This window comes from Sorex araneus, chromosome 4 (assembly GCF_027595985.1).
Source record: "Sorex araneus isolate mSorAra2 chromosome 4, mSorAra2.pri, whole genome shotgun sequence".
NCBI lineage: Eukaryota > Metazoa > Chordata > Mammalia > Eulipotyphla > Soricidae > Sorex > Sorex araneus.
Genome location: NC_073305.1, coordinates 36,929,876 through 36,946,488, shown reverse-complemented (window position 1 = coordinate 36,946,488; position 16,613 = coordinate 36,929,876). Strand labels below are relative to the sequence as shown.

Here is a 16,613-nt window from a genome sequence, read left to right as displayed (position 1 = left end):
GTTTCAGAAAGAAGTAAAATGGCTCCAGAAGTTAGGTCTGGAAAGATCCAGAAAACAAATTGTGGATTATGGAATAGGTAAGAATGTGACAAAGACTCGGCAGGTATTAACTGTATAAAACAATCACTGTCATTGTCAGTGTCCTGTTGTTCATCAGTTTGCTCAAGTGTGCACCAGTAACGTCTCCATTGTGAGACTTGTTGTTACTGGTTTTGGCATATTGAATATGCCAGTATATCGAATACTCCAGTATAGAACAATAACAGCAATGGCTGATTTGAGGTTATGAAAAAAGAAGGCACTAAAATATTGGAGGGCAATATTGCATAAGGTAGGCATGGGACAGGAGTTGGAAATCTAAAGTGTATTTAGAACTTTAACACTATGTGATAGTAATTAACTCAGCCTTCATAGCTCAAGCTTTGTGTTAAAACCTTTTCGTAACCACTGACAGAATAGGAATGGAATGTCTTATTTTCAAACCAGGAGAGAGGAAGGTAGAGAATTTTAAAAATTCAATCCAGTAGGAGAGAAAGGAGAAAGTAAAAGAAACAAAAAGAAATTTTAAAGGAAAACTACAAATTAAGATCTAGACATAAATCCCAATGAATTGAAAATCACAATAAATAGATGGATTGAAGTCACTGGTAAAAAAGACAGGTGGTCAGTTTCATAAAGAAATGCAACTCAGTAATATGTCTTTTGTAAGAGATACTCTAAGCGTACAGATCAGATCCCCAAATGGGATTGAAGAAAAAAGAAACAGAACGGTTATACTAGGCAAATGCTATTTAAAAAAAAATTGATGGAATAATGTTAATATCAATCAAAATAAACTTTAAAGCAAAACATATTACTGAGGGACAAAGAGGTTTAAAACATATAGCTCAGAGGACCAATTTACAGGCATATATAATAAGACTAAGATTATACACACCAAATTACATAGTTTCTAAATATGTGCAGCAAACAATAAGATAAATTTAACGAGGCCACAGTCTGAGGAAGAAATCACCCTCAATAATGGATGGGTCATGCTAACAAAAGATTAGCAAGGACATAGACAATCTGAATAACAAGAAACAAGTAGCTGGAGTTAATGACTGTGCAGAGCCTAGCACCCGGCAATTAAGGAAAACACAGAGGGAACACTTAGAAAGTCCCTGCGTCTCCTGTCTCAGTGCCAGCGCAGTGAGGACAGGGTGGCATGGAGACTTCATCTCTGACCATCTGCTGTGAAGTTAGAAATTTGTATTGGGACCACACCCAGAAGTGCTGGGGGCCAGGGTGGGGGGAGTGGGGGGCGAGACATCTCCACTCCTGGCTGTATGCAGGGGCTGCAGCTGAGGATGCCTTGCAGTCCTGAGGTCTGGGTTTGATCCCAGACCCTTCAAAAGAAAATTTTTTTTTAACTTTTTTTGTTATGTTTTAGATGATGCTCAGGGATTATTCCTGGCTCTGTGCATGAGATGCCGGGTTGAACCTGGTTGGCTGGGTTGGCAAGGCAGGCTCTCTACCCGCTGTACGATCACTCTGTTCCCTTTCAAAAAAAAAAAAACTTTTTAAAAAAAATCTTTCATTCATCCTGGCATGACAGTACTCAGGATCCGGTGCTGGGGCTCACTAGGGAACGGCCAGCAGTGCTCAGGGGGCCGAGGGGGTGCTGGTTCAGACTCAGGACCCTGCCCAGTCTAAGCATGCGAGATCCTGTCCCCAGAGTTGGTTTTTTTAACAATATAATTCAAATGTTAAAGATATACATCAGATTACATCGTTGATGAAGTGTCATAGTAAAAATCATAAAGACTCTAAATAGAAAGAGAATGAAGGGAATTTGAACGGCAGCAAATGCAATACTGAAAGGGAAAGCCTGCAGTGTCATTACTAGAGAAGTTGTGAATGAATGAGTCATGCATTCAATGCAGGTCGTTAGAAGGAGATAAAGTATGAACTCAAAAAAAAAAATGAAGAAGACTCCAGAAGATTCCATCAGAAAGGAATCTTTTTTTAAGAAAATTCTTTGAAAGACGAATAGACAATGTTTAGCAAAACTAAAATAGAAAAGAGGTATACATAAACCATATTCAGAATGAAAATAAGGTCATAACTACACAAACAGTCGAGATTATGATACTTAGGACATTGCAAGTAAACTAACATGAATACACCTCGAGTAGACTAAATAAAAACTTCCTAGAAAAACATGAATTACAAAAATAATATGCCACAAAGAAAAGAGAAAAAACTGCAAGCAAACTAAACCTATCATTTTATGACTAAGAAAAATCAAAGTTAAAAACTCCTAATGATAAGCTTGGATTTATTCCACTTAAATGTGATCTTCCCTTAGATGTGGAAAAGCCACTCAATAAAATTAAATTCTTGTGATAAGAACTTTTAGCAAACTAGAATTAAAACATTGCATCAAGGTCTGCAAAATATATGCAGTTAATATCATAGTTAACCATCAAAGCTTAGCAACTCCCCTATCCAAGGGAAAAAAAACAACAAGTGATGAGTCTGGGGAAATAACTAAGCATCAGGAGCTCATCCCTTAGAGACATAAGGACCTGAGTTTGATCCTTGATACTACATGCCACCCCCTCCCCTGCTCATACCATTGGCTGTAACCCTGCTGGGCCCTAGCAGCACCATATTATTGGGCCTTAGCATTGAACCTCCGACCCATCTATTAGCCGGAGTGGCCATCTATTAGCCGGAGTGGCCTCACTGCTCAGGACACTGTCTCCCTAAAACAGAATCAAACACCGGCGAGCTAATGGTAATCAGAGCTTACACTTGATAAGCGCCTAATTTTTTTAGCAGTCACTAGAGGAGATTCTAGCATTGTTACCCCTATTTCACTGAAAGGGAGGGGAGGCGTGGGTCAGTGGGATGAATTAACCATGATAGGGAGTAAGCAGAGGCAGAGCCAGGCACTGGACCTAGATCCTGTTCTCTTGCCCAAGAGCACTGGGCTGTCTGTTCCAATCTCCTTGCTTCTAGTTCAGTTTAACAGAGGCTCTTGTCAACCTGGTAAGAAAAGAGAAAGAATATTTAGCTCTATCAATCCTTGACACCACCCGTTATCTGAGTCCCCTTGACCCCTGTCCCCGTTGCTTCTCATTTATCTCTTCTCTCCTTCCCCTTCACTCTGTTTCTTTCCTTCTCCTTCCTAAGTTGACACTGGTGGTGGGATTGGTGATGGAACACTGTAGTCAAAAAAACCAACTGTGAATGACTTTGTAATTCATGGTGCTTCATCAACATAAGATTTTTGGAAAGAACAAAAAGAAAAGAGGCAGAAGAAGGAAGAAGAGACCTAAATGTATCTTTCATAAATAACCCAAGAGAGACCATTCAGAATTTGTAAGAGAGTGTAATACAACTCAAAACTAATTGTGTTTCTAGTCCCCGTTGATATCAGAGTGGGCCAGAGATGTGGCTCAGCCTTAGAGCGCTTCCCTTGTGTGTGTGTGAGGCCCTGAATTTGATCCCTGACATTGAAAAAAAAATAGAGTAAGTTAAGTTAACATATGACAATATCAAGCTAGGAATAAATGTAGTAGTAAAGATTGATAAAACTGTATATGAAAATTGTAAAAACTGTTGAACAAAACAAAAAGAGAGAGACATGATGGCACAGTTCTCCTGAGTAGAGGTCTCTGAATTGTAGGCATATCAGTTCTTCCCAAATTAACCTCAAAATTTAGTGTCATTTGAGTATACATTTTTGCTCTTTTTTTTTTTTTGGAGGCACACCCAACAGTGCTCAGGACTTATTTCTGGCTCTGTGCTCAGAAATGACTCCTGTGGGGACTGGGGTGGGGGAGGGGGGATAGTATGCAGTGCCAGGAATCGAACCCGGGTCAGTCGCATACAGCTTTACCTGCTATACTGTCTCTTCAGCCCCCTAAAATCATGTGGGACTGGAGCGATAGTGGGTAGGGTGTTTGCCTTGCACGTGGCCAACCTGGATTTGATTCCTCCATCCCTCTCGGAGAGCCCGGCAAGCTACCGAGAGTATCCCACCCACACGGCAGGGCCTGGCAAGCTACCCGTGGCATATTCGATATGCCAAAAACAGTAACAAGTCTCACAATGGAGACGTTACTTGTGCCCACTCGAGCAAATCAATGAACAACGGGACGACAGTGCTGGAGTGCTATTATAATGCCATAGTGATTAAAACATTATAGAAATGGTGCAGTGATAACAAAATGGACCAGTATGGTGCAATTGAGAATTCAAAATAAAGGAAATGCACATTTGGAGACCCATTAAATGAGAGCAGTGACCTTATAAATCTGTAGAAAAAGGATTGTCTATTCAGTAAATGATGCTGAGGAAAATGGTTATCGGGTGGAAGAAAATTAATTTAGAACTCTACCCCACACCATAGTCTTTAATTTAATTGCTAGGAAAAATGGATTTAATGCCTAAATGAGGATAAGGCAAATATCTAAACATTTTAGAATGAAAATAAGAAAAATATTTAAGATCATGGGCTGGTTGGACTTTCTTCAACAATGTAAAAAGTACAAAATGGAAAATTTTCTAAATTTACCTATATTAAATTTCTGTTACCTTTCCAATAATAAATACTATAATCAAACTACCACAAACTGGAAACTGATGTCACAAAAAGTAATAAACTAGAAAGATATGAATTCCACGATAGATATTGGACACTTACACTTCAGGAAGGAAAGGGGAACAACTCAGTGACAAAAACACAACCACAACACTGGACAAAGGGAATAACAGGCAAATCAGAGAAGAGAAATATAGACAGTGATAAATGAAAAGAAACACAGATGAGTGCAAATTAAAGCAGCATTCACTTGCTGTTTCTCAGCCGTAAGACAATCAAAGCCAACCCTGCGCGTTGGCAAGGATGTGAAAAGTGTGATTCACACTTATGAGATGGTGGGTTTGGTACAGCCCTTTCAGGAGCAATTGTTCAGTATCCAATAAACCCAAGAAACACATGCCCTAGAAGATAGTTTCAGAGATTCATGTTTTCTTACACAAGTCTCACTTGTCTACACAGGAAGCTGTGTTCAAGATCTCTGCAGCTGTGGTAATCAGAGAAAGTTGGAATTAATGGAAATATCCATCTGTCCATTGAAAAATAGATAGGCGACATGTTGGTGTCTTCCTATAATCAAAACTACACCATAAATTACATCTGTCTATCTACCAATATGGATAAATCTTATAAATTGCCAAGAAGAACACATACACTATATGACTCATTTATATAAAGCTCAAAACAATGTGAAATATGATAAAAATATTCATATTTTTTAAAATATGAATTTTAAAAAATAAAATAAATACCCAATAATACAATAATGAAATGGAGCCTTGTTTCTGGATTGGACAGTTGGTGGCAATGGTGTCCACTAATGGCTTGGTTGTCAGGACATAGTCATATGCAGCTGATCAGTGTAACCTGCTTTTTTTTTTGGCTTTTTGGATCACACCTGACAATGGGCAGGTGTTACTCCTGGCTCTGCACTCAGGAATTACTCCTGGTTCGACCATATGGGATACCCGGGATCGAACCCAGGCCGGCCACGTGCAAGGCAAGCGCCCTATCTGCTGTATGGTCACTCCGGCTCAGTGTAACCTGCTTTTAAAAGATCTTATAGCAGTCTCTCAGAATCTCTAAAAATGTTCATTGGCTCTGCAATTCCATTTCCAGAAATTTATCATAAGAATTAGAGACATGGAGCTAAAAGATGTTTGCGAAGGATTATTTCTGATGGCCACATTTCAATGTGGGCAAAAGAATGGCCTGACAGTGAGTGGACTTGTTAGAAAAAGAAAAATTATGCCATAGATCAGTTCATCAGCACAGAAGGGTGTGTGGAAGATTTCTGAGGCTGAGTGCTTTTGCTTTGTGGCGTTGATGGTGGCGGTGAAGGGCTCAAACCCAGGACCCCCCCTACCCCCCTCCCCCTCACATGGGAGACATACCCTCAGCCACTGTGCTACATACAACCCCAGCCCTGGCGATGAAGGTGAAAGCGAGTTCATCGCATGTACAGGATGAAACCATTGCAGACCCTTTGCGAGCGGGCAGTGGGCAGACAACAGAGGAGGGTCCGTACGTTGCTGCTGGTAAAGATGCAGACACCCAAGCAGCAAATCCATAAATGCTGACACTGGAAACTGTGGTGCCTAAACGATAGTTTAAAAAAAAATCAACTAATAAAAACATTTGTTAAGATTCCTCCAAGTCCCCGCGTGTCCTGACTGCTCCGTGCACCTCCAGCCAGCGGCCAGAAGCGGGGACCCCAGCGGCCAGAGAGCGGGGTCCACACTCTGAACCATGCAGCGTGTGTCTGAAGGCAGCCCTGCCTGGCAGCCAAGAGCAGCGCCCTCAGCCCCTCTCGTGGTGCTGTCAGTGCTGGGGCGAGGGGGACCGCCTCTCACTCAGAGCATCCCCTAGGGCCTCAGTGATAACTCCCAGACCCCCGTGGAGTTATTATTGGGGGCCTGGGGTCACAAGGAGGACACTCAAGGCTCAGAGAGAAACCGGCCCAAAGTTCCAGTGGCGGGAACTGCCTCGCCCCTGGGTCAGGCCGCTGTTCTCTGCACTCCTGGACTCTCCTGGCAGCACCCCGAGGGGCCAGATGGTTCCTCCTGGCACTGATGCCTCAGCTGTGACCCAGCTGCAGAGCTCCGCATGCCCACCTTATAGCTGCTACAGGCCTGACACTGACCCGGGCTCACTGCCCTCACACCTCAGACCTTATTTACCTGAGTTCACAGGCCTCAGCCTGGCTTTCAGGATAAAGCCCACCCTTGCCCACGCCTGCATGGGGCTCTGGGCCTCAGAACTCAGTCCCCTGGCACTCGGCACGCCGCGGGGTGTTTGGCTGTGGTCCTGGCTGTCTGACGCACTGCACCCAAGGCTCCTTGACCCGGGGACTCGGCCAGTCTGAGTTGGGCGACTCTGAATCCATGATGGGGGTGAAGTCCCCACCTAGGAAGGTTCCCAGAAGGGACTGTTGGCTGCCACCAACCTCAAAGGACGGCTCTGACCTCACCTCCATGGCCCCAGATCTGAGTCTCTGGGTGCCTCAGTTTCCTTCCCCGGTGGGACGGGGGAACAAGGTCTGGGAAGCCTCTGCCCCCTACTCAGCACTCAATTGTGCCCTTCAGAGATGGCGCCTGTGAGGGTTCCCAGCGGGAAGCTTGGCCTGGGGAGGAGCAGGGCGGCCACAGCAGAGGCCCAGGCACACCCGAGTGTGGGCTGCTGTGTGTGTGTGTGTGTGTGTGGGTGTGTGTGTGTGTGTGTCGAGTGTGGAGTCCACACACTCAGTGTGTGTGTATGTGTGTCGAGTGTGGAGTCCACACACTCAGTGTCCCCTGGACCCTGTGGTTCTGTAGCACCCGCCAGGGGCCAGTCTGGAGCCAGGCTGGAGGGGATAACTCACCTCTCCCACCAGGGTCAGGCCCACGACCAAGCAAGGTCTGGGTGCCGGGAGGGCAGGAGGGAGACCCGGGGGGAGAGGGAGGCAGGACACTGGGTCCCCGAGGGCCAGAGGGTCTCCTGCAGAGCCAGAGTCAGTCCTTCCTTCCTGCTCCCTCCCAGGTCTTCACCGGCATCTTCACAGCAGAGATGACCTTCAAGATCATCGCCCTTGACCCCTACTACTACTTCCAGCAGGGCTGGAACATCTTCGACAGCATCATCGTCACGCTGAGCCTCATGGAGCTGGGCTTGTCCCGCATGGGCAACCTGTCGGTCCTGCGCTCCTTCCGCCTGGTACCTGCGGGGCCCACAGCGGGGTGGGGGCGTCTGCTCGGGCCACCCCTCAGCCACCCGTCCACGAGACCTTCACCCCGCTGCCCTTTCCTGAGTGCTCCTGGGAGTCAGATGCAGCGAGGAGGGTGATGTCAGGGGCACGGGGATGGTGGGACAGGAGGCAAGCCCCTACGACTTCTCAAAGAAGTAGTGGGGTCCCCGTCCCATGCTCTGAAGAGTGCCTGGGGCTCACAGTGAGCCCATTACTGCTCACAGGATCCCGGAGGGGGTCCTGCTCTTACCCACCCCTTCCCAGTGGAGAAGACCAGGACTCAGAAGAAACCACTTCCTAAAGTGAAGCTGCTCTCACCTCCTGCTGGTCTCCCTGGAGCCCCTTGAGTGCACCCACAAACATAGGGGGCATCAGTGCTCAAGTTCAGGTGTATCTGTGAGGCCACAGCTGCTGGTCTGTGTAGCTGCTTTGAATTCAGAGTGTCCAGTGGGGCCAGAGCAATAGATAGTCCAGTGGGTCGGGTGCTGGCTTTGCATGCGGCCAACCTCGGTCCTACCTGTGGTCCCCCAAGCCCACCAGGAGTGATCCCTGAGTGTAGAGGCAGGAGTAAGCCCTGAGCACCACCAGGTATGCCCTTCCCTCCCCCCCCCCAAAAAAAAAGGAATTCAGAATGTCTGAGAGCTCCAGGCAGCGTGCCAGCGGCAAGGCAGAGCCCATGCACTGCAGGGCAGCTGGGGGGCAGCAGAGAAAGCCCAGGGCATGGGTTCCAAGCCCGAGCACAGCCCTGAACCAAGGATCCTCTTGGCAAGTTAGCGTCCCTTAAAGGGCTGGTTTTCTGGACATGTCAGAAAAAGGCCGTAAGTGTGGCAGCTATGTGCGGTGTGGGAGTTCTAAGTGAGTTCATCTCTCCTGAGTACCAGAGCAGGTGCTCCACGCATGCGAGGTAGCAGTGTTCCCTTTCTCTGTGATGATGGAGCAGAGAAAAAGATGCCGGGGATGAGTTAGAGGTGGTTTGAGCTGGCCCCACAGGTAGCCGGGAAGGAAACATCTGGGAAAGAACTTTGTGCATCAGGGCCATGGACGGATGTGAGAGTGGAGAGAGCAAGGAAGCTGCCGTGGGGTCAGAGAGCAGATCTGAGTCACCCTCCGAAGCTGCCCTCCAGGGGTGTGCTCTCGGGGAAACCAGTGTCGGTGCCCTTCTTTACCCAGGGAGCCGGGGCGCGGGGGGGGTGTATGGAAGGGAGGGGGGATCTGGGCAATGCACGCCAGCCAACAGCCTTCAGCAGACCTCTCCTCTTCCTCCCTCTCCAGCTGCGGGTCTTTAAGCTGGCCAAGTCCTGGCCCACTCTGAACACCCTCATCAAGATCATCGGGAACTCGGTGGGGGCTCTGGGGAACCTGACCCTGGTGCTGGCCATCATCGTGTTCATCTTCGCCGTGGTGGGGATGCAGCTCTTTGGCAAGAACTACTCGGACCTGAGTTACCGCATCAGCAGCAACACAGACCTGCCGCCCCGGTGGCACATGATCGATTTCTTCCATGCTTTTCTCATCATCTTCCGCATCCTCTGCGGCGAGTGGATAGAGACCATGTGGGACTGCATGGAGGTGTCCGGGCAGTCCCTCTGCCTGCTGGTCTTCTTACTGGTTATGGTCATCGGCAACCTTGTGGTGAGTTGGCCCTACTCGTCACAAGCTCACGCGCGCACCCACACATACACCTACCCACTAATTTATTCACCGAGTTACTCACCCACCCCGTTATCCATCTGTCTACTTACTTACCCTTCTATCTGTCTGTTCAGTAACTCGGCCAAATATCTACCACACCATCCATTTACTCATCCATTTACTGTCTATTCACCCACTCATTTATTCACATACCTATGCACTCCTTACTCGTCCATCTGACATTTATCATCAAGATTTACCGTCTTACTGACCCTTTCTTCTATACTTATGTAGCACTGCACTGTAGCACTGTTGTCCCCTTGTTCATCGATTTGCTCGAGTGGGCACCAGTAACATCTCCATTGTGAGACTTGTGTGTTACTGTTTTGGGCATATCAAATACACCACGGGTAGCTTGCCAGGCTCTGCCATGAGGGCAGGATACTCTCGGTAGCTTGCCGGGCTCTCCGAGAGGGATGGAGGAATTGAACTCAAGTCGGCCACATGCATGGCAAACACCCTACCTGCTGTGCTATCACTCCAGCCCTCCATATCTGTACTCAAGTGTAAATCTACCTCCTCGAGCCTTCCACACATTCCCACACCCTCCCAAAGCCCACCTGACTGCCTCTCCATCAGCATCTCTACAAACTTACCAGCTTCTATCCATGTATCTGCTTACTCACCCAGACATCCACCAACCCCATCTACTAATTCACTTGCCTATTTATTCATTCATTCATCACCCATCCATTCATCTGCTCACCCAATCACTCATCAACTCATTCTTTCATACACAGGCACTGCTTTTTATCCACCCATTTTCCTTTCATCCATTCATCTCTCACTGATAATTCCACCTATCTACCCTGCCACTCCTTCATACACCCCCATATCCGTCTTTCAACCCATTCATCCCTTCCATCTATCATTCCCTTCCATCCATTCCCTGTAATGGGTGGAAAAGTAATTTACTTATTACTTTGCTTGTTCATGGACCCATCCATCCAGTCATATTATTTTTCATTTGCTGCATTCATTGCCTGTTTCTCGACAATTTACTCATTTTATATTCATGGCCTATGTACTCATTTACCTATTATTTCATGAGTCATTCACTGTCAGTATTTTCTGTATCACTGTATCACTGTCATCCCGTTGCTCATTGATTTGCTCGAGCGGGCACCAGTAACGTCTCCATTGTGAGACTTTTTGTTACTGTTTTTGGCATATCGAATACGCCATGGGTAGCTTGCCAGGCTCTGCCATGGGGGCGAGATACTCTCGGTAGCTTGCCAGGCTCTCCGAGAGGGGCAGAGGAATCGAACCCGGGTCGGCCATATGCAAGGCGAACGCCCTACCTGCTGTGCTATCACTTTTATCATGTCTTTATCATTTTAGATTCACGCATGTTCTGCTGGGCTCTCTATTGCATGTAAAACATCGTACCAGGGCATAGAGAGAGAGAGTACAATGGGTAGGATACTTGCCCGGCATGTGGCCAACCCAGGCTCAGTCTCTGGTACCACATATGATTGCCCAGTACCGCCAGGCGTGATCCCTGAACACAGAGCCAGGAGTGAGCCCTAGCTGTGCTCAGCACAGCCAAATGTGGCAAAAAGATAGAACAAAACAAAAACGTTGTGCCAGATGCTGCTGGGCAGACAGAGGTGACTGTCACCCTGACTTGGCTCACCAGCTTGGGAGAACAGGAAGCTGGGGGGTTCAAAGAGGCCTGAAATGAGGCTCGGTCTGGTGGGGGGTGATCAGGCTCATTAAGGAGAAGTCGAGGAAGGCTTCCTAGAGGAGGGGTTGGCGCTGACCTGACAGCTGGGTGATGGGAAAGAGGAAAGAAGTAGGATGAGCAGCGCGTAAGGGGCAGAAGCCTTGGTGGTCCAGCTGAGGACCACGGAGCCCGTCGCCGCTAGCCCCTGTGTGCTGCAGGGAGGAAGCAGGTTCGCCAGCTCCCTGCTCCCAGCCGGGGGCCAGCTGAGCTGCCCTCCTGCATGCAGCCCTGCCGCTTTCCCCACAGATCTAGCTGGGCATGAGAAGATTAGAGGCTGCTGGAGGAGGGAAGGCGAAGGCAGCCCACGCGGCCCCCCTCCCTGGCCTCCGCAGGAGCTGGGCCTCTGCCGGGGTGTGGGTGGAACAAGATTGCCACTAGACTGGGAAGTGATGATCAGGCAGGGGCTGCCGAGCAGCCGCCTGATTGACAGGGAGCTCACGGGAAGGAGCCAGACTTCCAGGCCGAGGTGATGCGGGAGGTCCCGTGTGGGCAGCCAGGGCTTCCCGGGCGCCCCCCTGCCTTGCCCTCTGCTGGGCCCCAGACACCTGCAGGTCAGGGGCAGTGGGGCCAGGCTCACTCGAGGGCGACAGGGAGGGTCTTGGGTGGGCGGCCAGGAAGAGAGGTGAACAGGGAGCAGGGCTGGGGCAGAGGTCGGAGTGCACGGCAGCTCAGCATCACGTGGGTGCCCCGTCCCCGCCCCAGCGGTGACCACAGAAGGTGGCCGGCTCAGGCAGCGACCCTCATTCGGAGGAGAGTCCAGGAGACCGCCTCCTCCCCCACGCCCCCCATATGGCCCGCACATCTGGGAGACTCCTGCCCAGCGACTTCGGTCTTGGGGTGGTGAGAAGCCCAAACAGGGACTCCAAGTGGGTTTCCAATAAAAACTGCACCCCCACCTTCAGGCACCAGCTAACCCCACTTCGGGGCCCCACTCAGCTCAACTCCATTCTGGGGGTGTGGCGATCCTGCAATGAGAGCACCTTACGTCCCAGGACTGGTGAGGTCAGAAGTCTGGCCTGTTGGCTGGGGGGAGCTAACAGAGGTGGCCTGGGCCACGGGGGATGTGTCTTGGCCCTCCTTATCCCATCCCATGGGGCCAGTGGCCCCTGGTGCTATCTCCACCACTCAGCACAAGTTCTGCATAGAATCTGGAACCTCACTCCAGCAGGATGGCTTCACAGGAAGCACCCATCAGGGACTGTGCAAAGCCGCCTTCGTGGGTCTTCCATCCTGACCCCCCCCAGACAATAGCCGTAGGCAGTCCCGAGACCTCCTGTGCCGTCGGGTTCTGGCCTGGTCCCCACAGCATCCCAGGCCAGCCCTGGCAACCTCCCCACTCCCTCCTCTCCAGCCGGCTGTCTGGGCCCTCTGGGCCCCGACGGGGATACCCGGCTGTCCCCCGTCCTCGATGACCCTGCTGTCCACCCTCAGGCTGTCTATGCTCTGCTGGCCTCATCTCCTGCCATTGTCCCCTTCTCTGCTCAGGTGCCCGTGTCCCTTGGCTGCAAATCAGAGACAGAGCCTGCGTCCCCAGAGCCGGTGTCAGTAGTGGCATCAGCACCTCACCCACCTCCTTCCCTGGCAGAGCTGGGGTCCTGAGAGAGCCCCCAAGAGCTTGAGACAAGGCACTGTCTCGTCTCCCCAGGAATCGGCACAAGCCGGGGGCTGCCTGTGCTCAGCCTCATGGCTGCCAGACCCCCTGCCCCTCAAGGCAGCAAGGCCCCACCTGGGAAGGTTTGGCGTCCAGGGGACCCTGCCTCTCTCCCTGAACTTGGCCAGACCACAGGAGAGCTGCGTGTCACACACTCAGCTCAGACGCTCTCGTAGTTTCTGGAAGCGGAGCTTAGAGTTTGTTTTTCAGTCAGCAAGGTCCATAAACAAGACAAGGGGGGTGCGGGCAGGGCTCAGGATGAAGGCCCAGGGCTTGGGGCTCAGGCCTAGAGGTACTTGCCGCTCGCTGATAGTGCAGGGGGCCCCCAGGAGGGCCCCCGATGTCCCCGCACCCCGCCCTGCAGAGACTGAGCCGGTGTCCCCGCAGGTCCTGAACCTCTTCCTGGCCTTGCTGCTCAGCTCGTTCAGCGCCGACAACCTCACGGCTCCCGACGAGGACGGGGAGATGAACAACCTCCAGCTGGCCCTGGCCCGCATCCAGCGGGGCCTGCGCTTTCTCAAGCAGACCACCAGGGACTTCTGCTGCCGGCTCCTGCACCGCAGGCCCCCCAAGCCCGCGGCCCTTGCCCCCCGCGGCCGGCTCCCCAGCTGCATGGCTGCCGCCGGCTCACCCCCGCCCCCGGAGCCAGAGAAGCCCCCGCCAGCCCGCAAGGAGACGCGTTTCGAGGAAGGAAAGCGGCCAGGCCAGGGCACCCCGGGGGACTCGGAGCCCGTGTGTGTGCCCATCGCCGTGGCTGAGTCGGACACAGATGACCAGGAGGAGGACGACGAGAACAGCCTGGGCACGGAGGAGGAGACCAGCAAGCAGGTGACCGCCCCACTCGGCCTCAGGTGGTCAGGGCCTCCCTCTCCCCACGACGCCCCCCCACCCCCCACCCCCGCTGTCCGGGGGACCCAGCCTTCCCAGCCACTGCCCCTGCCCCATCGCACTGGTTTGGAGGGAGAAAGCAGGTGCCCCAACATCCACTCACACCCCCTTTCTGCAGCCAGGTCGGGGGGCTGGAGGGAGACCCTCATGCGTGCGTTTAGCCCTGGGCTCTGCAGACAGGGAAGGTGAGGCCTAACTACAGTGCTCGTGCGTGGTTCCTTTCGGATCTCAGGGTCTCGGCCCCACCCTGCCTGAGGAAACTGAAGGTCTGGGTGAGGATGGAGGCGAGTCACAGTGAGGAGCAGAAAAGCAGTGCCTTCCCCCTCCCCCCGCTACCCCCAGACCAGGGCTGGATCGGAGATTTAAAAATAAGCAGCCCTAAGATGGCAGGTGTCAAGGACGGGGCTATCTTATCTCCCAACCTGTTATTTTTAACACTTGGGATCCGTCTGGGCAAAGGAGACAGCCCCCCTCTCCCCGTACCCCCCTCCACTCCCCGCTCCCCCCCCACTGCATCCCCGGTGCCCATGTCCTGCGGCCAGAGCCGGTTCAGATGATTTCTACTTGGTTCTTTGGGGTCTTCTCCCGTGCCGGGGGGGCCATCCTGGCCACTTCCTCTAGGCCAGCATGGGGCAAGGTTGGTCACGGTGCTCAGAGTCCCAGCCTGCTTTCTACACGGCCTCCTGCTTCCTCTGCTGCCCGAGGTTAGCTCTGGGCCCTGGTCAGTCCAGTTTCCAGGACCACGGCTTCCAATTAGCTCCCGGATGCTCCCGGCTCGGAAATGGAATTCCAGCCGCTCTGCCTTGTCTTTCTCCAGAGGCTGCTGGTTCTGGCTCCCTGGGGCCATGGTGCGTGCATGCCTGGCTGTGTGTGCACATGTGTGCGTGTGTGTGTGTGTGTGTGTGTGTGTGTGTGTGTGTGTGTGGTGGGGAGAGAGAGATGTAGGGTGCCATGGGAGCTCGGGGTCGATAGCACGTCCTCTCAAAGTGGAGTGGTCAGTATTTGGGAGTTGGGCGTTGTGGCCAGCTGCACTCTGGGGAGGGGAGAAAGTGGGGGATGGTGCCAGGCTGGCAGGGGCCTCAGGGAGTCCAGCTCAGTGCCAGGGACCGGGGGACAGTGTCCCAGAAACCTGGGCAGTGCCCGAACACAGAGCGCCCGTGGCCGGGTTGCTCACGAGCTTGGGGGTCTCTTCAGCAGGAATCCCAGCCCGTGTCCGACGGCCCTGAGGCCCTCCCGGAGCCCAGGGCCTGGAGCCAGGCGTCCGAGACGGCCACCTCGGAGGCCGAGGCCTGCGTGGCTCCGGCAGACTGGCAGCAGCGGGCGGCGGAGCCCCCGGCCTCAGGGTGCAGCGAGGTAAACCCAGCTCCAGGCCTGCTGCCCGCGGGGCCCGAGGCGGGGCCCCCGGCATGTGACCACGCTGCTCACTGGGCTTCTTGCTTCCCTCCTGTTTGGTCCGTGTCTGTCCTGTGAATGGCTCCATCCGGGGGGACTCCTGGGAGCTCTGAGAACAGGTTGGTGGCCCCGGCCCTGGCCACTGACCCCCTTGAGTAAAGAGGGGCCTTAGAAGGGGGTGTTCCCGGCCCACCAAAAGGCTTTCATCCGAGTTCACTTCCGAGGTCTAAAGCCCAGGAGCACTTATGTGAAGAGCAAGTGAGCAGCCTTCGCAGGAGGCGGGTGGACTCCACCTGTGTGGCCAGTCTGAGCTCCTAGGGTACCCCTGACCCTCCCTCCCTGCCTGCCTGATGCCAGCCTGGTGTTTACAAGCCAAGCCCTCCCACCTCTGTGCCCACCCCCAACCCCGCACACTGCCCCCCTACCCTGGCAGAGGTCGGGCCGCAGGACAGCCCTGGCGCCCTCCTTAGAGACAGTTCTCTGCCACCTCATGCCCTTCCCTAGATAGGACTGCAGGACGGGTTGTGGTGTGGCCAGCTGGGTGCCGGGGGCAGGGGTTTCCTTGTCCTGGCAGTGCGGGCCCCACTGCCCCGATGGTCTGACAAGTGACTCAGGGCGGGAAAGAAGCCACCGGGGCAGCAGAAGGGCCTGGGAAGGCGCCTCACCCGCCAAAGGGCAGCGAAGGAACCCCGGCCCTTCCTCACTCCTAGCAGTGGGTGCACGGTGGCACCGGTCCCAGGAAAGCAGGGGCCCGGGGCCTTCCTGGAGGAAGGACCCCCTCACTTCATCTGCAGTGGGACCCTGACCAGGGTCCTCCCACTGGGCAGCAGCACCAGTACAGGGAAGGCAGCCACGGGGGGAAGCAGCTGCTCCTTCTCCCTTCTCATGGGTCGAGAGAGGCCCCCCACAAAGGCAGGGCAGCTCCTAGGACCCCCCCCCGGCTTCACATGAACCCAGGAGGGATCAGGGGCCCATCCTCAGCCCCGCAGCCCTGGAGAGATGGTGTGAGGAGGAGTGGGTGTGGGGCGGTGCCTGGGCAGCCGAGCTTAGGGGCCATCTCACAGCAGCTCCCCAGAAGCCAGCAGCACCCCTGGGCCCCCTGACCGCCCTGAGCCAGAGTGGTCAGCAGGGCCTGACGGTGCAAGGCCCCCGCTCCACTTCCCCTCCCAAAGCCCCCTGTGGTGGGGAGTTCCCCAAGGCTCTGTGGAGAGCGGGTTCCCGGAAAGTGAACAGAGCAGAGTGGGCAGGGCACGCTGCCCCTCCCCCGCCCCCCAGAGAGGCCTGGGAGCCAGGGTCCGGCCTCAGCTTGAAAGCATGACGGGTCCCAAGTCAGCACACTGGGTGCCAGCTGCCCCGGCCTGGCTGAGTGGACACGGAGAGATCGTCCCGGGCACAGCAGCTCCCTAGTGGTGGTGGTGGTGGGGGTGGGGGGTGCTGGCATCACCAAGGG

The 16,613-nt window shown here is 53.1% G+C and overlaps 1 protein-coding gene across 6 annotated transcripts in view; it reads left to right on the top strand.

The window, feature by feature from the left end:
* The window catches only part of SCN5A (sodium voltage-gated channel alpha subunit 5), a 103,433-nt gene that overhangs the window by 53,035 nt on the left and 33,785 nt on the right, over positions 1 to 16,613 (top strand). For 2 of the 6 annotated variants that reach the window (XM_004614569.3, XM_055136165.1), the window contains exons 15-18: positions 7,610 to 7,783; positions 9,087 to 9,446; positions 13,271 to 13,711; positions 14,969 to 15,124. In XM_004614569.3, coding sequence (XP_004614626.2) covers positions 7,610 to 7,783; positions 9,087 to 9,446; positions 13,271 to 13,711; positions 14,969 to 15,124 — 1,131 coding nt within the window. Of the gene's footprint in view, positions 1 to 7,609; positions 7,784 to 9,086; positions 9,447 to 13,270; positions 13,712 to 14,965; positions 15,125 to 16,613 lie in introns of all 6 variants that reach the window. The other 4 variants (XM_004614564.3, XM_004614565.2, XM_055136166.1 and 1 more) reach the window with 2 other exon arrangements.